The sequence below is a fragment of the Elephantulus edwardii genome, unplaced genomic scaffold, assembly GCF_000299155.1.
Source record: "Elephantulus edwardii isolate Elephantulus edwardi_28Jun2011 unplaced genomic scaffold, EleEdw1.0 scaffold00090, whole genome shotgun sequence".
Taxonomy (NCBI): Eukaryota; Metazoa; Chordata; class Mammalia; order Macroscelidea; family Macroscelididae; genus Elephantulus; species Elephantulus edwardii.
Genome location: NW_006399840.1, coordinates 6,086,434 through 6,109,202, shown reverse-complemented (window position 1 = coordinate 6,109,202; position 22,769 = coordinate 6,086,434). Strand labels below are relative to the sequence as shown.

The 22,769-nt window shown below is 38.8% G+C and overlaps 1 protein-coding gene across 3 annotated transcripts in view; it reads right to left on the bottom strand.

Annotated features, from left to right (window-relative positions):
• Positions 1-3,350: 3,350 nt before the first annotated feature.
• The window catches only part of KCNK2 (potassium channel, subfamily K, member 2), a 453,725-nt gene continuing 434,306 nt past the window's right edge, over positions 3,351-22,769 (bottom strand). The window contains exon 7 of one of the 3 annotated variants that reach the window (XM_006890555.1): positions 3,351-4,326. In XM_006890555.1, coding sequence (XP_006890617.1) covers positions 4,009-4,326 — 318 coding nt within the window. In that variant the 3' untranslated portion in view covers positions 3,351-4,008. The remainder of the gene's footprint in view (positions 4,327-22,769) is intronic. The other 2 variants (XM_006890557.1, XM_006890556.1) reach the window with 2 other exon arrangements.

Sequence of the window (22,769 nt, the reverse complement as noted above, 5' to 3'; positions counted from 1 at the left end):
AGCCTTTTGTCAGTAATTCAAATATTTTCTTTATTCTCTGTGGAGATATAAGCAAAACTTCCTTCCCATTTTAGTACATGACTAGATTTGACAAGATTTTAAAGTACTAGTATTTTGGTCCAGATAATATATTGGTTACTTTAGATCGGAGCTTTTTCTCTACTAAGGCTCTGCCACTTTAATTCTGTGGTTGATATCTCTTTTGAACTAAGGTGGGGTTTTTTTAAACAAAATTATTCTTTTAGGGTTATTACTTCCTTTATATTCTCCATTTTTGTTTTAAACATATTCTCCGGTGTTTCATTTTCTTTTTTATCATTACTTGTTTTGTACTATTTTTTACAATTCTATAAATGTGTTATAATAACAAAAGAAAATGTTAAGTTTATGAGAGCAATAAGCAAACACACTATTAGTATTAGGCACTCTCACAATACTAGAAGCTTTAAGTAAATGTGGGATAACTGAATTAGTCCTTTCATAGGCCAAAGTGGTTGCCTAGGAAAAGGATGAGAACGTATTTACAGAATGAGGTATATATTTTAATTTTTTTAAATTCTTGGAATTGAGTAACATTCATTTGCCAAATTTTATTAGATTTAAGACTTTTAGGATTATCCCTTAATGATAGATGAGAATTTATACTAGTGCATTGAGAACAATTTTGAACAACTTATAGAGCTATTTTCCAAGGTTTTTATAAATATAATGCAAACTATTAGTATTGTGAAGAAAAATTCTTCATTACCTTCAATTTTACTTACCTGAGCTTCTTGGGAGGGACTGCAGAGCATTATGCTAAGAGAACCAACTCATTCCCACAAGGACACATACTATGTAAGACCATTATTGTAGAAATAGATAACTAATAAAACACGTATGAGGATTTAACGTGTGGAGGGGTCAGGATAGGTTGGGAGGTTAATCACTGGGTTGCAAAATTTGATGGGTGGAAGAAGGGGTGGGTAGAGGAAATGGGAACATTTCGGTGGAAAACACAATGTATAAGCACTTTGTAAGTAAATTATTATAAAATAAAAATTTTATTTAAAAAAAGGAAAAGTCAAACAAAAAATAAAATTAGAAGTATGAAAAAACACCAAGCAACACCTTGATTTCCTGTAATCAGGAAACTAAAAGATGAATTCCATTGGGAAAAAATCTGATGTCAAGGACCTCACCAGAGTGCTAAAGAGCAACAATGTTAGTCTGAAGAATGAGGTGTACCTGATCCAAGCAATAGTCTTCTTAATTGCTTGCTAGGCATCTGAGAGCTGGATTATGACTAAGGATGACAAAAGAAGAATGGATGCCTTTGAAGTATGGTGCTGGAGAAGAATATTGAACATACTATGAACTGCCAAGAGAAGAAACAGATTTGCGTTGAAGAGGGTGAAGCCAGGTTGGTCCTTGGAGGCAAGGATATAGTAATTCTATCTCACATATTTTTAACATGTTGTCAGCAGAGGCCAGTCCTTGGAGAAGGATAATAAGTTTGGAAGGATAGAAGGTCAGCACAAGAGTGAAAGGCGCTGGATGAGATGGATTGACATAGTGACTGTGACAATGGACTCCGGTGTGTCAGAGATGGTGAGATTAGCTCAGAATAGGGCAAAGTTCAGAGCTATTGTTCATAGGGTCACTATAAATTGTGCTTGACTCAGGGCACATTACAGCAATGATATAAAATGGAAGGTTATGATAGTGGTTTTTGATGAGCAGTCACCCATGAGAACATTCTGTATATTTACAACAAGGGCAGTAATAAAAATGAAAAATATTTCCTGAAATTGCTGATGGGGCCATAAATGGCAAAGGATGAAAATCAGCATCCTGGAGTTTCTCATTCAGCCAGAGGTAGATCAAATTCAGTTCAGTCAGAGGAAGCAAGCAGGAGACTGAGAAAATGCTGACTTTAATTACAAATTTTATTTGTCAATACAATTCACAGTTTATACATGGTGTATTTCACCATTTGAACTTTCAAAACAGTTATTGAGGAAATGGGTGTAGCTTTCTTTCTAAAAGAGCCTGACTTTCTAAAATTTTGGTTAGATTTTTTGTCAACTTTATAAAAGTACCTTCAACAATTTAACTGAATATTTACATTTCTAGCTTAAATTTAAAGTTTGGAAAATAAGTATCTATTAATTTATTTTTCATTATCCTGGATTTAATTTTTTAAGACTTTAATCGGAAAGCTGCTTATAGAGATAAAAAGAAAGAAAAGAGAAAAAAAGAAAAAAATCAGTTTTATAATTATATTTAGGGAATTAATTTTCTGTCTGCATTTAAAAAATTATATATACAATGTACAGCTGACCTAAATGTGAAAACAAAGGAAAAGTTTGTAATCTAATTGGTGTCATTACTAAATTTCTTCTGAATCTTGGAAACATCCAAAGAATTAGTGGATATAAAATTAAGTGAAAAAGAATTATCAGACTTTTCTATCTAAAACCAAAGCAAAGTAAAACAAAAACCAGAACAAAAATAAAAAAAAAAACACTCTCAAGATTTAAATTGTGCTATAACAGCTTCTTCTCTAATGTCAGAGATGAGTTATGCCTACAATCTGCATTTCTCCATGTGCAAAGTCACAGTGGTCCCAGTTTCCACTTCTGCTCCCCCTCTCAGTCCCATGTCCAGAGGAACAAGCATGGAAGGCTACGGCTGTGCCCTTAATCCACCTCCCCTTGTTTGGCAAAAATCACACAAGTTAAAAACCAAAAAAAAACAAAAACAACAAACCATCAAACTATCACAGAAACGTCCTGTATGTCCAAGCAAATAGATGCTGGCAGTGTACTGTTTATTAGCAAATGCTCATAACACATTGTTTGGCTACCTTCTTTTCATCAGGATGGAAATTCACAGCAACTATCACTGATCACTTCAGTAATATCCGCGTTTAACAGATCTGTCAGATCATTAAGGTGGCAAGAGATTTCTTCTTTTTTTGGAAAAAATGTATCTTTATTAATAAATGAAAAATCTCAGATACTGCCAATACGATCTGGGAGCTGCCAATGTACCCAGGTGGCACGATGGTTATGCTCCAGGCTCCTAACAGAAGGACCAGTGGTTTAAACCTATCAGGCACTCCCTGGGAGAAAGTTGTGCCAGTCCGCTTCTGTAACAATGTGTGGCCTTGGAAACCCTATGGGGCAGCTGTAGGGTTGTGAAAAGTCAGAAATGACTCGACAGTAGGTTTATGGGAATGGATATTTATTTATGTACCATCAGTACCTGAGTCAAGAACATACTCAGAGGGGCCATGTTTGCACATTATTTCTCTGCAGTGCCTTTAATACTAGGGTTTCTCAGTGCTGGGTCAACATTCGTCTAACTTGCCATCTATGCACTCATTGAGTGTCCTCACGTCAATTACTTCACACACTGTTTCCAACAGAATATAGTGCTAAAATGGGAGTATTAGGTATAATAGGGCTATAGAGACAAGCCCGGGGGTGGGGGCGGGGAAGGAGAAACCACACATTAGCTAGAGAGGTTCTGCTTCTTCATAAGATAAGGCACTGACAGAAATTTCTTAGGTAAAAGGCTGCATAAGAATTTCTTGCCATTTACAAAAAGAAATGTTGTCATCCATAAATGGTCCTTGTCTAGGCTCAGTTAGGTAGACCCTGAAAAGTTAGGGACTGTTCCCTCAAAGCTACATTATTACCCAAAACAATTGCAATTCATTCTCAGGCCTTATGGCATGTTGGGAAAAGAGAGAGGAAAACAGTCTGGGCACGAAAAGGCATCAGACATTGCTTGTTTTCCACTTGTCGGAGACAGTGGGCCATTCAACAAGCATCAGTGAAAAGAGAGTGCTGGCTCAGAACTCCAAATTCTCTTGATGGCAGATGACCATGATGGGTGTATCTAATTGTATTTCCCCTTTTGAGCTCATGCACAATTTTAAAAAAATGCTACCAGCAACAGTCATTAGAGCATACAGAAGTCCTCACCTATGGCTATGCCTAAGGCTTTTCAGAGACAGAGCTATTTAATGTTCTCAATGACAGCAATCTCTTCCCCAGCACTGTGTGGCGTCAAGCCATTCAGATAAATACTTTCAGTCTTCAGTAAAGGAGGCAAGACATCCCTCTCGCTTGTCAGGTGGTTCACTGACAGGGTCCTCCTACAAGGAGTCAGCTCCTGATTGTGGTTTCCAGCTAGTTCTGCAGAGAGTTTCCGTTTAATGGAGGTGGCCCGCTGAAATTTGTCATAAATCTCCACACTCAGCCGCCTCCTGGTCTCTTTGAATTCAGCTGTGACGTTGGCTGTCCATTCAGCAGCATGAGCTCGGAACTCTCCCACCTGGAAAGTACAAGCAGAGAGAAGAGAGACTTCAACATGGCAGCCAGCATTATCTTATGTGTGTTTCCTTCTGTTTATTTTTTGGGGGGAGGTAGATAGGAAAAGAAGACTACAATCTTCTACAACATTGGTGATATGGGAACAGATGCAATTAGGCAAATTCTGCAGAGCTAGATTTCATTTTATGTAGCTAAGGCTCTAAAAGTTAGAATGCCAAGCTCTACAAGTCAAATTACAGTTGGGGGCACTAGGTGTGCTTGAAAAGGAACTCCCACGGTATATCCCACAGGAAGTGGAAGTTGTGCTGCCAAAACAAAGGCTATGCCTCTCTGGCAGTTCAAATTCACCAATAGCTCTGAGGGAGCCAGATGGCCAATCTCCTTTTATGTGATTTAAACCCAATGGAGGGTCTTCTATGAGTTTCTTCCTCCTCAATGGCAACGAGTTTGAATATTTCAGGTGTCCTTGACTTTATATATGTGTCACTGAGATGTTCTAAAATATCAGTCTCTAGCTTGGTGTTTGTTGCTATCAAGTTGAGTCTACTCATGGAAACTCCAGAGTAAAACTGCTCCTCAGAGTTTTCAAAGCTGCCCCCTTTCAGAAGCACCTGGCCAGGTTTGTTTTGATATGTGATGTGAACAGTCAATCTTAAACCTTAACGCTAGTAGTTGAACACTTAATTGTGCCACAGAGCAACTCTTAATCTCTATCTTAGCATTTAAAAAAAATTGAGTTAAGGGGCACCAGATCCAAACCATGATATTCTCAATTATTTGATATGCCTCTGAACATTGGATAGTGACTAAGGATGGCAGAAAAAGAATCAATTCCTTTGAGCTGGGGTGTTGGTGAAGAGTGATGAATATCCCGTGGACTAACAATAGAACAAACAAATACATCTTTAATAAAGTATAGCCAGGTGCTCCTTGGAGGCAGGGACAGCAAAATTTCGGCTCACACATGCTGGGTATGTTTTTAGGAGGGGCCACTTGTTGGAAAAAGGTACCATGTTTGGAAAAGTGGAGGATCCTAAAAAGAGAGGAAGATGTATTGGCACAGTGATTATGGCAGTGGGCTCTAGTGTGTCCAAGAATGAGGATGGCACAGGATAGGCAGAGTTCAGACACCTTGCCCATAGGGTTGCTATGCGTTTTAGTTGACTCAACAGCACTTAACAACCATGCAATTTCTCAGTTATACTCTGACACTTGTGGGGTTGCCATAAGTGGGAGTCAACAGAACTTTTTTACTTTAAAAAGCACTTAGATGATGTTAGGTGCTGTCGAGTCAAGCAAAACCGATAGTGACCTTATGAACAACAGACCTAAATCTTGTCCTATCCTGCACCGTCTTCATCATTTCTGATACACTTGAGCCCATTGCTGCAGTCACTGTATCAATCTACCTCACTGTGAGTCTTTCTCTTTTTCTGACCTTCCACCATTCCAAGGATGATACCTCTTTGCAGGGACTAGCTTCTCCTAGCAACATATCTAAAGCATGAGAAATGAAGCCTCAGAATCCTTGCCTCCAAGGAGCACTTCTGGTTGCATCTTTTCCAAGACATATCTGTTTGTTTTTTTGGCAGTCCATGAGACATTCAGGACCCTTTTCCAAAACCACAACTCAAAGACAGCAGTTGTTCTTCTGTCATCCTTATTCATTGTCCAGCTCTTTCAAGCATAGCAAGTGATTGAGATGACCGTCGCCTGAATTCAGGCACATTCTCGTCTTCAAACTGACATCAACTCTCTCAGTATTCTGGAGAGGTCCCTGACAGTAGACTTTCCCAAAGCAATACATCTCCTCATTTACTGATTGCTGGTACTAAGGATGTTAACTGTGGATCTAAGCAAGATGAGATAAATGACAATTTCAATCCTTTCTCCATCTATCATGCTGTTGCTTATTGGCCCTGTTTTTCTCAGATGAACAGAAGTTAGGAAACCACAGTTGAAATAGCAAGATGGAATCTGATAGGCCTGAAATGTGCATTGGTGACCCATCTTGGTTCTGTTAACAAGATGCTGTTTGCTAGGGAGACAGACTTAAGGGGCAGAGGCCAGACACGGTGTGTAAAGAACTCTGAATTAGTTATGGGTTGAATTGTGTCCCCCAAATATATGTTATAAATCCTATACCTATTGACACAATTTCACGTGGGAATAGAACTTCTCTGTTATGCTAATGAAACCATTATTGACGTCAAATTTATCTTAAACCAATCTCCTTTGAGCTATAAAAGGGCACATTTGGTACAAGGAAGAAAGCACATGTGGAGGTGCATGGAGATATGCCACAGGAAGCTGGCCAAGGAATAAAGCTGGAAAGTGACAAGGACATTTCTATAGAGACACAAAGAGAAAGCCTTCAGAGACGGTGCCTTCAATTTCCATGTCTGGCTTCCTAACCCATGGAATTTTTTTTTTAATAGCAGCAGCGCTAAGAAATTAAGACAGTAGGCAATTTCATAATTATTTCACATTTCATCATTGAGAAATATTATTTGCTAAATAGGCAATCAAATATTTTGTTTCTATTTTCAAGGAAAGAAAAGAAATAACTGGAAAAAAAATCCATTCTGAGGTCAGTTGAGGAATGAGTAAGTACAAAGCACAGTTTCTTAATATTGATGAGATTAACACACAGTTGCCTGAGCTTTTCAGTGTTTTCAACTGTAAATGAAGCATCACAGATCAGGATGACTGGGCTTTAATAATTTGAAATTTGGGGAATAATCTAGAGTCGTTTTCAGTGGGAATCAAACTTCTTTTCCTCTGCTGGCAGGGCTCCTGTTTTTAGCTCAGGGAGACCCACCAAGCTGGTTCCTTAAGTAAATTAGCAGTCACTAGCCTGAGAAGCAAATAACCCCAGCTGTGTTTTTAACTCTTTATTTTTGTTTCAAATTTTTACTTGGGAAATATAACTAATGGAGTTTAATTATACTGAAGACCTGAATTAACAGAGGGGAGATATATATATATCTATATATCTATGCATGTACTTGGAAAGCCATAGAATTACATTTGTGCATCCACGTATGGATTTGCGAATTTACACAAAGCCAGAATGGAAACTGTTCAAATTCCTTGGAGGGTGATACATTACCAGTCTACTCTTCCTCGCTTATTTATAATCGTATACACACAGATATTTGACACTCTACTTTTTTTTAAAAAGCTCTTTCATTCCTTACTGGTATTAGCAAAAAACAATAGCTTCTAATCTGAGTCTGACTCTGGGAAAAAATAGTCAACCTTAAAAAATAATAACTTTGTAGCACACATAATTGGGAAGACCAAGCATTTCTAACCAGGGGTCTTATTGTCTAAGGAGTTGCGCTGCCAACCCAAAGGCAAGTGGTTTGAATCCACTAGCTGCCCTCAGGAAGAAATGTGGTTAATCTCCCATGCGCTTTACAGTCTTTGAAAACTGGATCTGCTATGACACTGTTCTAAATTGAAGGCACATAGAAGGTATTTGCAGAAGTGCTAAATTTAAAGAAGCTTAACTGGGAGATACTTATTCCTGTAAGGGACATAGGCCACCTATACTGAGACATACCAGTGATTATTAAAAGCTTAATTTTGGGGGGATATAAGGTGGAGGAAGAAAAGGGGACTTAATTAGGTCAGAAAAATACAGGTGGTATCAATCCATGGAAATCAACATGGAATTATGATATTTAACTCCCTACTGACTAGGGATGATAGAAGGAGAATTGAGGCCTTTGAGCTGTGGTGCTGGAGAAGAGTATTGCAAGGAAAACAAACACATTCTTCCTGAAGAGGGTGAAATCAGGCTGCTCCTTGGCGGCAAGGATTCTAAAGTTCCATCTGACATACTCTGGGCATGCTGCAAGGAGGGACCAGTCCTGGGAGAGGGTCATCATGCTTGGGAGGGTGGAAGGACAGCACAAGAAAAGATGACCCTGGATAAGATGGATTGACTCAGTGACTGAGATAAAGGGAATAGGTCAGAGACAATAAGGTTGGCTCAGGATAGAGTACGGTCCAGGGCTGTCGTACACAGAGGTTGTTATGAGTGGCAAACAACTCGACAACACATAACAATAATTCTATATACATTTTTATTATATTCACAGCTTTAATTATTTCTCCATTTATATGTCTGCCTTACTCTTTGAATTAAGAGTTCTTTAGAGAAGAGCCCATACTTTATTCACTGATATATCAAGTTCCTATCTATTTTTAGAAAGAATTTCAAACTATTTTAAAAAGTGATCTATTTTCTATACCCTCCAAAAGTGTAAGCTTTTGGAGCAAGAAGAATTGGTCATCCACTTCTGAAATAACAGGCCTTTGAAAACCCTATGTACAATAGAGCACACTTAGACTAGCGGATATGGCAACTGAGGCTGAGCCCTCAAAAGGTTGGCTCAGGATAGAGCAGGGTTCAGAGCTGTTGCATATTGGGTCGCTGTATGAGCAGCAAGTGACTCGACAGCACATAACAATAACAGCATCAGGATCAGTACCTGGAATATATTTTAATAAACACCTGTTATATGAATGTTGATGATGAGAACATATGCTCTTTAATCTCACCCTCAACAATGATAATTAGCAATGGAATAGCACACATATTTCACTTTTCTTTTTTTCTATAATCTGTATTGTTGTGGTAGTATACCACTGGCCCAGAACTAACTCACTGCTGACCTTCTTTATGGTGGGTTTTCAGAGTCTGTAAATTGCATGGAAGGAGACTGCCTGTCTTTCTTCTTAGGAGTAGCTGGTGAATTTGAACCACCTGCCTTTGGATTGGCAGTACAATTCCTTAACCTCTAAGTCATCAGAGCTCCCTTCTTTCTACATAAAAATACAAACCAAAAAACCCCAACCAAATCCAATACCAACAAATGTATTTCACCTCATGCTGTTAGGTGCTACTGAGTTGCTTCCTAAAAAGAATAACTTTACATATAGTAGAATAAAACACTGTCTGGTCCTGTGCCATCCTCACAACCTCTGCAGTGCCTCAGTCCACAACTGCAGCTACTGTACCAATCCATCTTGCTTTCCTCCTGCCAACTTTCCACTTTTACAAGCATGATGTTTTTCTCCAGGGACATGTCCTTCCTGATAAGATGCCCAGAATATTTGAAATGAAGTTCACCATGCTCACTTTTAAAGAGTCAAGTTACTCTTCTTCTGAGACATAGAGTAGTAATTTATTAAAGCTGAAAGAAAATCGGCAGGGGCTGCAAAAGAATAAAGACCTAAAAAAAAAGAGAACAAAAGAAGAAACTGCAGAAACCACGAATTTTGCATGAATGAAAGAGAGATGAGAAAGAGACAAGCCTAGTAAGCAATACATCATGAGCAAGAAAGAACACTGATATTGCACACCCAGACTTACTCAGTATTGGTAACTACCCCGTCCTGAAACATAATGGGATGTTTAGACATGTGTAAAATGGCTATGCTGTGAAAGCAAATAGTCTGAAATGCAGTTCGTATTAGGTTCTTTGAAAACAAATGCAAATGGGACTGTCAACAACAATTCAGAGCACTGCCACTAGGAATATGAGGAAAGCAGAAAGAAAGTGGTAGCTGTGTCAGGATTATGAGGCTCTCTGCCTAATATTTTCTATACACTAATTACACTTGATGTAATAACTAGCATCTTACTTGATGTTCTTTGTTTTTGTTAGGTGTCATCAAGTCAACGCATAGCAATGCTGTTAACAACAGATGTGAACTCTACCCTATCCTGTACCGCCCTCGCAATGTCAGATATGCTCAGGTCCATTGTTATGGTCACTTTGCCAATCTATCTTGTCGAGAGTCGTCTTCTCTTTCTCTGACCCTCCGCTTTTACCAGTATGATGGCTTTTTTAAGGATTGGCCTCTCTTCACAATATGTACAAAATATATGAGATGAAATTTCACCATTCTTGTCTCCAAAGAGCATCCTGGCTGAACTTCCTGCAAAACTGACTTGGTGTCCCTTAAGAACTCAAATATTAGAAATATATGAAGACTGTTTTATGATCTAGTGTAAGTTTTTGTGAGGTTAGTCTCTTTGGTGATGTCTAACCTCTCTTCTCCCAATGTCATATAACCCAGGAGAAATTAGACTGGGTTCTAATGACTTCCCTACCACCCATCTTGCTCATATGTTGTTTCATGAAGGAAGAAGTTCAAGCTGCTTTGAAGGAATTGGTAAAAAATAAAGCCCCAGGAATTGATGGCATACCAATTGATGTATTTCAACTAATAGATGCTACCCTACATGTGCTCACCAAGTTGTGTCAAGAAATCTGGAGGACAACCACTTGGTCAACTGACTGGAAGAGATCTATACTTTTTTCCCCATTCCAAAGAAAGGAGATCTGACAGAGTGTGGAAATGAACAATATCATTGATTTCACATGCAAGCAAGTTTCTGCTGAAGAAAATCCGAAAATAAATGGAACAACACATCAACAGAGAACAGCCTGAAGTGCAGGCTAGGTTTAGAAGGGGTTGTGGTACTAGGTTGTGGTACTAGGGATAGTGTAGCTAATGTTTGATGAATCTCGCTGCAAGCAGGGAGTACCAGAGGAATGTCTATCTGTGTTTCATTGATTATGCAAAGGTATTTGACTGTGTGGATCACAAAACACTGTGGCTGACTCTGAGAAGAATCGGAATCCCAGTACACTTGATAGTGCTAATGTGAAGCCGATACGTGGACTAGGAGGGAGTCATCAGAATAGAGCAAGGAAACACTGTATGGTTAAAAATTGGGAAGGGTGTATACCAGGGATGTGTTCTATCTCCATATTTTTTCAATCTATATGCAGAACAGATTATTCAGGAGGCTGGCCTGTATGAGGAGAAATGTGGCATCAGGATTGGAGGAAGATTCAACAACAGTCTGCATTATGCAGATGTCACAACCCTGCTTGCTCAAACAGGATGATGGGAAGTGCTTGCTGCAGAAGGTCAAGGACTGCAGTCTTCAATATAGATTGAGGCTCAATATCAACAAGACAAAGAGTCTCAATACCTGGAAATTAAAAGACACATTGTGATGGGGAAAGTCTGCTGTTAGGGACCTCTCCAAAGTACTGAAGAGCAATGACATCATCTGGAGACTAAGGTGCACCTGATACAGGCCACAGTCTTTGAAATCACTTGTTATGCGTCAGAGAGCTGGACAATGACTAGGGAGGATAAAAGGAGAATTGATGTCTTTGAGTGTGGTGTTGGGGAAGAGTATTGAATATACCATGGACTGCTAAGAAAATGAACAGGTTTGACCTAGAGAGGCTTAAATCAAGCTGCTCCTTGGAGGCAAGGATTCTGAAGCTTTGTCTGAAATACTTTGGACATGTTGCAAGGAGGGAACAATCCTTGGAGAGTTGGAGAGGGACATCATGCTTGGGGGTTGCGCGGTGGAGGGACAGCACAGGAGAGGAAAACCCTTATGAGATGGATTAATTCAGTGACTAGAGTAATGGGGTAAGCGTGTCAGAGACTGTGAGATCGGCACAGGATAAATCAGGACTTAGGGCTGTTGTACATAGGGCCGCCATGAGTCGCAGGCAACTCGATGGCACATAACAACCACTATCACTCATCTACTCAGACAATGGTTGTTGCTGATTGCCATCGAGTCAAGTATGACTCATAGCTACAAAAGAACTAATGCCTTTCCACAAATATTGTCATTTCTCCATGTTCCTAGAGTTTCTAGAGGTATATGGTTTAGGAAGTGGATGCCACTGCTGCTTCTAAACCTATTTTACAACTGGGAGCTCCACAATAGGAAACCATTATGGTATTTGATACCCCAATGGCACCAAGGTTTTGCTTCATAGCAAACCTACGTTACTTCATACAGCACATTGAGAAAAGTGATGTGCAAAGTGGAAGAATATTCCTCCAGCTATAACAGCACTAATCTCAATTAACAGTGGTTAAACGTCATCGAGTTGAATAAGACTTAGAGTAAGCTTTGCACAAAATACCTTAACTCTGTTCTATAACTGACATACTTTCTGAACATTTATAGATTTTAGAGAGGTTGTAGAGTTTCCAGGGGCATCTAGTTTAGGAAGTGGATGCTACTCCTACTTCCAAGCATGAATCAGTCTGGTAGCTCATCCAAACAATGTACATAATGAGTATTTGACATGACTATGGAACAGTGTTCAGTGTCACAGCAACTCCAAGTTGTTCAGTACAGAAAATAGACAAATGATTGCTGTGTCTTTAAAGAATATTCATTCTAAAATGAAAAAATTAGTCACATTCTTTAGCAGGCCTCCACCCTTGGTGAAAGGCTCAAGAGCCACCTGCTTTGGTGGGGGGAGCAGTAACAAACATCAAACATGACCCCCAAAACATCCCTACGTGAACACCATCAGGACAAGCCTGCCATGGATATGCTAGCCAGCCCCCCCCCTATTTCCCTATATTATCAATCTTCTCATTGTTATGACCTTTGTCTCAATGGGTAGTTAAATCTATTCAAGGTTCCCGTGTTTTAAATATATATTTCACTATGGGCTTCATATCCCTTAGTTAATGTCTTATTACTTTCCCTTTAGAGAGCTCTGGAAACATAGAACATAGCTGCTTTCCTAACACAAAAGCTATGCATCCCCAGGGTTCTGAATCTACCAGTGACTCCTTGGAATCGAGATGGTGAGTCCTCTTCCATTTCAATTTAGAGCTTTGGAATCAACTAAAAGGTAGAATGAGTGACCGTCTCCTTATTCAACTCTTCAGTCTTCTGGGAAGAAATCTTCACAATCCTATCTATTTTCTTATCTCCCAACCATTTATCAAATCGCTCCAATAGTGCACGTAATCTCTAAACTCCACCTGGATTTCTCTTTACTAACATTCTAGAAGTGAATGATTCGACATTCACCACTTGTGTAATCATCACAGCAACAAGTGGTATTGTTGACTCACACACTTTTTCTTAATCAGTGTTTGCTTTTAGTTTCTGAATTAGCATCAGTTTCTGCTTTAACAAGTAAATTTTTCTCAATCAACTTTGTAAAATATTTTGTTGTTGTTTTGTTTTACTCACTTCTCAACTATTTTTGTTATCATTTTCTCCCAGATAATTACACCCACACCCTTCTACTTGCTTTAGGCACTATTTGCTAAAGATTCTCAATCTCTATTTGTAGGTCAAATTTCCACTTCTGTCCATGCCCACTGCAAATACAATGGTCTGGCTCATCATTTTGCCTCATCTGCATTATTTCAGCAGCCTAATAATGAGTCATGCAGGCTTGAGTCGAGCTCCTCTCAAATGTATTCTCTACAAAGAAGTGAGAGTTCCTTTCTATAAACAGGGTCAGGACACTTTCTCTTCCATAAAATCATTCAATAATTTATAATTTCATTTATGATGAAGTCCAAACTCTTAAGTGGCTCATATGAATTGTACTCTGCCTATTGATCCAGTTACACTTTTTCTCTCAAATTCCATTTCTACATCATCTTGAATATTTCCTTAATTTCTTGAAACAAATCACTCTTTTACCTTCATTCATTACTTTCTATGCTTTAGTCCAGAACAATTTTCTTTGATTTATCTGAGATAGTTTCTGAATTAGACATCCACATGAAATTATTCTGTGAGTCCCTAGATTACAGTAGGATTGTTAAGAGAATTAATCGTGTTCCTCTAAAAGATATGCTAATGTCCTAGGTACCCCACCTCTTCCCCATAACCGTTAGCATGACTTTGGAAATAAAGTCTTTGGTTGCTTAAATTAGCACACAGTTATACAGGAATAAAGTAGGTCCTCATGAAATATAAATGGTGTCCTTATTAAAAAAAAAGAAGAGACAGAGATAGACAAAGGAGGCAGCCATATAAAGATGAATGCAGAGATTGGAGTTACACTGTTATTGATCAAGGCATGCTTGGGGCTACCAGAAGCTGGGAAAGACAAAGAAGGATCTTCAACCTCTGGAGAGAGAGTGAACAGTCTGCAAATGCCCTGGACTTGGATTTCTCTCCTCCAGAAGTTGTTTTAAGCCACTATTTTCCACTACATTTTTATGGCAGTACTTGAAAACTAATCCAGGGATCATTTGTCATCTGTATTGATAGCATCTGTCCTTCCCTGGTATTACTCTCAACAGAACAAGTTTAATTGCCATACTGGTTCCAAAGAAGTAGAGGGAATATAAATTTTACTCGGTATTCCAAGCATCAAGAATAATATACATACTGGACATTTAATAAATACTTGGTCATCAAAAGAGCCAAATCAATCATGTTTTCATTGCATGCTCAAGTGAAAAGAATTGCTTTCTGATTGAATCTGTTGGATTAATGTTATTCTCAGCTGGAAGGTGCAGCCAAGGAATATAATTTACTCATGACCTGGTTTATTCATAGTAAAAGTTCAGAATATTTTTCCTCTAACTTTCTAGCCTATGATGCTATTAAACTTTGCCCTCAACACGAAGAATCTCATGCCTACTATATAATTCCCTAAAGTAAAATTTCCTCCCCATTCCTTTCCCTCTGCTATGGTCTTCCATATCATTCTCAATCTTCTAAGCCTGATTTTTAGGAAATCTTTTTCATCCCCTCCACCAGGATGTGAAATTCCAGAATAGACTATTCCAGAGCCTGGACTTAACATCCTTGATAGAAATTCACCTTTAAATAGGAAAAAGTCTAGCATAATTTCACATTAGGTGTATCACTAATATTTTCAACAACAACTTACATAACTCATTAAGAATTTAGTAGATTAAAAAATAAAAAAAAAGAATTTAGTAGATTTTCAAGGTAGTAAAATCCCTTGATTATACAAGCTGTGTATTCACCTCTCCAATTTCACTTAATGCTGAGCCAACTCTCACTGACATTCCAGCAGATTTTGAGAAGCTGTAAATCACATTGGAGAAGGCTCTGCACCTTTCTTCAACAGAGCTGCTGGTGGATTCAAATTAGTGGCACAATATCTTTACAGCTAGGACACCAGAGCTCACCAACCTCCCAATCATGGTTCCAAATGGGACAGTCCTCACATTCTTTATAGTCAGTACCTCAAATAATATTAAGAAGGTCCTTGAAATTGTAGAAGCACAATTTAAAAACAGATCCTTGCTGTATTAAAACTCTTCCAAGCCAATTTTCTTGATTGCCTACATGGAAAGACAATTCACTGTGATGGAAGGTGACAGTAAGTTCATTTGCAACCTTAGGAGTATTTATCACTTCATTGACTCCAATCAGCAAACTACATGGCAGATTCTTTCAGGGTACGGAGCTAAAATTCACTACCTTATTTCTTATAATATTCACCCCTCTTTCCCACTAACTCCACCCTGTAATATCACCTTGGAGAACAGTAATTTACTAAGTTTAGTCTCCCAAACTAGATAGTAGCTTAATGACAATGACTAAGCACTCTACTGCTTCACAGTAACACTCAAGATGGTAATTTGAATAAGTTAGATAGCTGTATGCTTTCTAATGAGTGAAACCTGTAACCATTGACTGATACTGCCTTCTTCCTGCACATGTTGTAGTTGTTATTTGCCATCGGGTCACCTGTGACTCATAGCAACCCTCTGTACAGCAGCCCTAAAAACTGCTCTACCCAGGTGCCTATCTCTGACACATCAACCATTATTATCTCACGGAGCGTCTTCCTCTCCTGAGCTCCCCCTCCACCCTCCCAAGCATGACGTCCGTCTCCAAGGACATGTTCAAAGTATGTCAGACGAAGTTTCAGAATCCTTGCCTCCAAGGAGCAGCCTGTTCTCACCTTCTCTAGGACAAATTTGTTTGTTCACCTAGCAGTCCATGATATATTCAACACTCTTCTCCAGCACCAGAGCTCAAAGGTATCAATTATCCTCTATCATCCCTAGTCATTGTCCAGCTTTCTGATGCATGGCAAATAATTGTAATGATCAGGTGCACCTTAGTCTCCAGACTGACATCGTTGCTCTTCAATACTTTGGTGAAGTCTCTGACAGCAGACTTTTCCACTGCAATTTGTCTTTTTATTTCCTGGCTGCTGATAAAAGGAATGTTTATTGTGAACACAAGCAAACTAAAGATGTTGACAATCTGGATCTCTTCACCATCATCCATTGTGATGTTGCCAACTGGCCCAGTGATTAGAATCTTTGTTTTCTTGATGTTGAGTTTCAATCCATATTTAAGGCTGCTGTCCTTGGCTTTCTGCAGCAAGTGCTTCAGGTCTCTCTCAGTCTCAGCAAGCAGGGTTGTGTCATCTGCATAATGCAGATTGTTGACAGATCTTCCTCCAATCCTAATGCGACATTTCTCCTCATAAAGCCCAGCCTCCTGGAAAATCAGTTCTGCATATACATCAAAAAGGTATGGAGACAGGAAACATCTCTGGCATACATACTTCCCAATTTTGAACCCTGCAGTGTTTCCTTGCTCTGTTCTGACAACTGCCTCGTGGTCCAAGTACAGGCTTCACATAAGTACTATCAAGTGTTCTGGGATTCCCTTTCTTCTCAGAGTCAGCCAAAGTTTGTTGTGATCCACACAAACACCTTGGCCTAGCCAATAAAACACAGATATATGTTCCTCTGGTACCCTCTGCTTTCAGCCAAGATCCATGTTATATTAGTTATACTATCCCTTGTACCATAGACTCTTCTAAACACAGCTTGCATTTCAGGCAGTTTTCTGTTGATGTGCTGTTCCAGTCGTTTTTGGATAATCTTCAGCAGAATCTAGAAATGGCTTTTTAAGCTATGAAAGCAACACCATTTTTCCTCACCTTTTCGTCTCCAGCATAGTAGATCGTATGATCGCCTGATTAAAAATGCCCCATGCCAGTCCATCTCAATTTGCCAATACTTAGTGTGTCAATATTTATGCATTCAATTTCTTAATAATGTCCAATTTTCCTACATTCATTGTTCTCACATTCCATGTTCCAATCACTAGTGTCTGTTTACAGCTCTTCCTCCTCTTATGTGTTTCCATGCCTGAGGACTCAGCCTCAGTTGCCATAACTGCTAGTCTAAGTGTGCTCTGTTGTATATAGGGTTTTTGAAGGCCTGATATTTCAGAAGTGGAAGGCCCATCCTTCTTCCTAGTCTGTCTTAATTTGAATGCTCAGATTTAGAACATTTTCTGACACACAAGCATTTTCGGAAAAGAACAGATTAAAGACATTTGCCAGTTATAAAAATAACCAATCAGTTAATTCAAAGTGGCTATTTTCATAATTCTTCATTATGTGCTGGGACAGCTTGAAGAGAAAGCACTTTGTAAAGTGATTTTAGTAAAAAACTGAAGGCAGGTAAGCTAACTCAAAGATGGTGCCTCTCCAGCAATTCAAATCCTTCAGCAACTCCAAAGGAGATACACAGACAATCTCCTCCCATGTGATTTACAACCTTCAAAAACCTGCTAAAAAAAAACAAAAAACAAACAAACAAAAAACCTGCTGGAGGCTCAGCTACGAGTTGTTGGTCCCTGCTTGATAACAATGAGAGAACAGACATTTGAGTAGTCTTAGTAGCCTAATAGGCTAAGGGTTGGGTTCAAATTCAACAACCAACTGCAGGAGAGAGAGAAGGTAGACTCTTCTCATTAACGTAGCTAGGCTCAGTCATTCTGAGTTAGAATGATCTTAAAATAGTAGACATTTGTTGTTGTTGTTTGTGTTAATAGATATGTACTCTGAACAATAACAAAAAAATTCCAACAAAGGAAAATTTACATAGATAAGGAGATCTTCACTTACCGCCACTATTTTCTAACAGTATGCTACTATAAGAATTCCCAATTTATGCAAGGAAATTTGGAGGACAGCTACCTGGCTGACTGACTAGAAAAGATCCTTATTTATCTTCATTCCCAAGAAAGGGGATCCAACAGACTGTGGAAACTACTGGATAATATCATTAGTATCTCATGAAAGCAAAATATTGTTGAAGATCATTCAAAAGCAGCTAGAACAGTATCTTGACCTGAAACTGCTAAAAGTACAAGCTGACTTTAGAAGAGGCTGTCACACCAGGGATATCATTGCTGATGTCAGATGGATGCAGAGAATTTCAGAAGAATATCTGTGTTTTATTGACTATGAAAAGGTGTTCGACTGCGTGATTGTAACAAATTATGGCTAACATTGAGAATAATGGGAATCCCAGAACATTCAATTGTGCTCATATGGCATCTATTCCTAGACCTAGAGGCTAATTTGCGTACAGAACAAGGAAACACTGCTTGGTTTAAGATCAGAAAGGGTATATTTTATGGTTTTATCTTTTCTCCATACCTATTCAGTTTGTATGGTGATCAAATCAATTGCGAACCTGGATTCTATCAAGAGGATAAGAGTACCAGGATTTGAGGAAGATTCATTAACAACCTATGTTATGCTGATGATACAACTTTGCTTGCTGAAAGTGAGGAGAATAAGAAATGCCTTCTGCACAAGAACTACAGTCTTAAGCATGGATTACATCGCAACATCAAGGGAAAAAAGATCCTTATCACAGGGCCAACAGTGAACATTTTGATAGATGAAGAAAAGATTAAAGCTGTCAATGATTTCAGCTTTCTTGGATCAACCATCAACACTGTTGTTACCAGCAGTCAGGAAATCAGGAGATGTAATTATACTGGGCAAGTCTGAAGTCAGGGACCTTTCCAAAATACTGAAGAGAAATGATATTTGAAGACTAAGGTGAACCTGATCCAAGCTATGGTCTTCTCAATCACCTGCTATGAATTACAGAGCTGGGCAATGGATAAGGATGATAGAAGAAGAATTGATGCCTTTGAGTTGTGGTGCTGGAAAAAGAGCACAAATATCCCACTGACTAAAAAAAAATGAAATAAATATGTCCTGTAAAAGGTGTGGCCAGAGCATTTCTTAGAGGCAAGGATGTCCAAGCTTTATCTTTCATACTTTGGACATGTACTAGGCAGGTCTATTCCTTGGAAAGGGACATCATGCTTGGAAAGATGGAGTGTCAGTAAAGGAGAGGACAACTCCCAACGAGATGGAATGACACAGTGATTTCAGCAATCGGCTGTCGTGTCTCAGAGGACAAGAATGGCATGGGATAGGGAAAGTTTCAGGAATGGCATGGGGTAGGGAAAGTTTCAGAATGGCTATTCATAGGAGAGTCATACTTGACTTGATGGCACCTAACAAAAATGAGATTAATGAGCTTCAGCTGGGAATTTTTGAGGAAATCAGCTATGTCGTTGTTGTTAGTTGCCATAGAATCAGCCCCTAACTGATGGAGATCCCACAGATGAAATGGAACCACATTGGGTTCTATGTCAGCCATGTGGTGGGATCCAGTTCAGACTGCTCTGGCCTGTAGGATTTCGACTGGCTGATTTTTTAAGTAGACCCTTAGGCCTTTCTCCCTTTTCTGCTGTAGGCTGGTAGTTCCATGGAAAGCTTTTCAGCATCAAAGCAACACACAAGTTTTCACTGACAGATGTGACAGATGGAGTAATTATGCATGTGGTTCACTGGGAATCAAACCCAGGTCTTCCACACGAAAAACAATGATTCTACCACGGAAATGCCAATGTTCTGTAAATCAACTTTAGAAATGTTGTGGGTGTAGGTTTTTTAAAAAAATATTAAACTGTTTTTCAAAACTATCATTACAGTAAGTGAAGTGAAAAAGAACGAAATATATCTGCATTCTAATTCTCATACAAACAAAAACACCTCTTACATTGCTATCAAGTTGGGATATATTTACAGCCGACCCTCCACTGGGTTTCTTAGGCTCTAAGTGAAAAGAGAGGAGATTGTTCACCTTTCTCGTGAAGACTAGCTGGTGGATTTGAACTGCCAGTGAAGTGTGGCCTTTTGGTTAGCAATGAAACTCCTTATTTATTCTGATTATGCTTATATAAAATACAGGCGTATATGAGCTTGCTCAGATCCACAATCAACATGCTAACACCTGCAGCCAGGAAATAAAAAAATGAATTGCATTGGGAAAATCTGCTGTTATGGACCTCTTCAGAGTGCTGAAGAGGAACGATGTCAGTCTAGACACAAAGGTGTACCTAATCCAGGCTCCAGGCCACGGTCTTCTCAATTATTTGTTATGCTTCAGGGTGCTGGACAATGACTAAGGATACCAGAGAATAGATGCCTTCAAGCTGTGGTCCTGAAGTAGAGTCTTGAACATATCATGGACTGCTAAGAAAACAAATAGATTTGTTTTGAAGAGGGTGAAAACAAGTCTCTCCTTGGAGACTAAGCTTTTGGAGCTCTGCTTCACTTACTTCGGGCATGTGGCCAGCCGGTCCTTGGAGAAGGGTATCATACTCAGAAGGGTGGATGGACAGTGCAGGAGAGGGAGACCCCAGATGAGATGGATTGATACAGTAACTTGGACTATGTGGGCTGGTGTGTTGGAGTTAGTGAGACTGGCTCAGGACAGGAAAAGGTTCAGAGCTGCTGTACATAGGGTTGCTATACATCACAAACAACTCAATGACATATAAAAACTATAACATAGTATGATAGCTTTGGAAGTAGGAGTGGCACCCACTTCCTAAATAACACATGCCTCCAAAAACTCTATGAACTTTGATAAATCTTGATAGTTATAGAGGGGCTTTTGGGCCTTTTGTTCATAGAGTTGCTTGACTCAAAGGCAATCAACAACACGAGCAATTATATGGTAAAGGCTCATTAAATGCTATATGACCATTTGTCCTTGGATGGCTTAAATGGTTTGCATTTCATTACTTATTAGCCTAAAATTGATTGTTCCAATCTACACAATGGTAGTTTGGAAGAAAAGCCCTAGAAATTTGTTCCCATTAAGATTATCACCAATAAAGCCTAGGGAACAATTCTATTCTGCAACACGTTAGGCTGCCAGGAGCAACTAACAACTCAAGCAAATATATTAAAAGTACGTAACAGTGAAAACACTGAATTCCAACAAGGACATATTGATTACCTACTATGTCCTAGCACTAGATTTAGAAGTACAGACATTTTTGGGCATTTTTGGCTTTCTATTTGAAACTCCCCTTAGTGCTGTCATTCTGTCATATACAAGTGTGGTGATGAGATGTGCATCATATCCAGTCCTGTGTCAAACTGGTGAAGGCAGAGTTCTTTGCGGGGTATTGCTTGTTTAGTTCATAACTAAGTATCAGCCCTGCGCTATGGTTACTACTAGGAGTATTTATTGTCCAGATTTCAAAGGAAAACAGTATCTCCAAGAATTGCTTACTTTTAAGTATTGTTTTTAAAAAAGAATTAATTGAGGATGTTCGTTTAGATTACTGAATCAGAGTGTTACAATGTTTGTGAATACATAATTTATTTTAGGTTACTAAATACCGACATGTGAAGACAGAGCAATTCCCTGGCTTGGTCTTCTTATTTGTTTAATCATTTTCTTCCAAAACTCTCATAATTTTGATCCCAATTCTGTCTTCACTGGAACAGTTATTTCATGTTACAGATAGTGTAGCAAGCCCTGAGGGTAATTTCTAGCAGTCTCAGATTGAAAATTTAAATTAAATCACAGTGTTTAAGTGCACAAATTTTATTAACTGTGATTTCTAAGGAGATTATATTCTTTCAAACAACTCTGCAAAATGGCAGCCTTGTGTTTTTCTTCGAGAGTAAAGCTAGTTGGTGAGCAGGAGTATGTATTTCTTCATTTTCTTCTGATCTGTTGTTTCAGAGACAGTGGAAGAAAAGATATGGAAAAGATGGGACTCTTATTCTTGCAAAGAGAATCATTTGCAGGGTGAGGTCCATCTTCAGTGTCTTCTTCTTGAGGCAGAAGTTACCAACCCCCAGCAGCCTTGATCACTTAGAGTGTTGCTAAGTGAAGATTAGCTACTATGCAGCAGGTTCCACAATTAAAAACCAACATTGTTCCATAGGTTCTATTTCCCACGAAATAGAATGAATTTTAGAAGTTAGGTCTTTTAGTTTAAAAAAAAAATTAAATTTGCTGTTTAATTTGTCTATGTGAATTTGGGAAATTCTCCAAATTTAGAATAATTATAACCTAAATTTACGTGTTGATTGATCTTACTGCTCTAGTTTACTTTTATATTCAGAGTCACCTAAAACTTTGTTCTCTTGAACAACTAACTCCCCTGTGTCTCTTCATTAAATTGGAAAACACAGTGTTCTCTGATGTAGCCAGATACTCAGAGACATCATTACGACCCTGTTTTTGTTGACTGTTAGCTCTGAGACTGCTGTAGTCTCTTTATGGAGTTTCACTGTCTAGACTTGAAGAGAGGAATGAAAATCTAATGCACTTGCTAATAATACACTTAGGGTTCAATCATTTACTATTTTGCTATCTGCTATATCATATTTACCATGTTGTTGTTGTTGTTATGTGCCGTCGAGTCGCCTGCGACTCATAGCGACCCTCTATGTACAACAGCCCTAAACTCCGCTCTGTCCTGTGCCAATC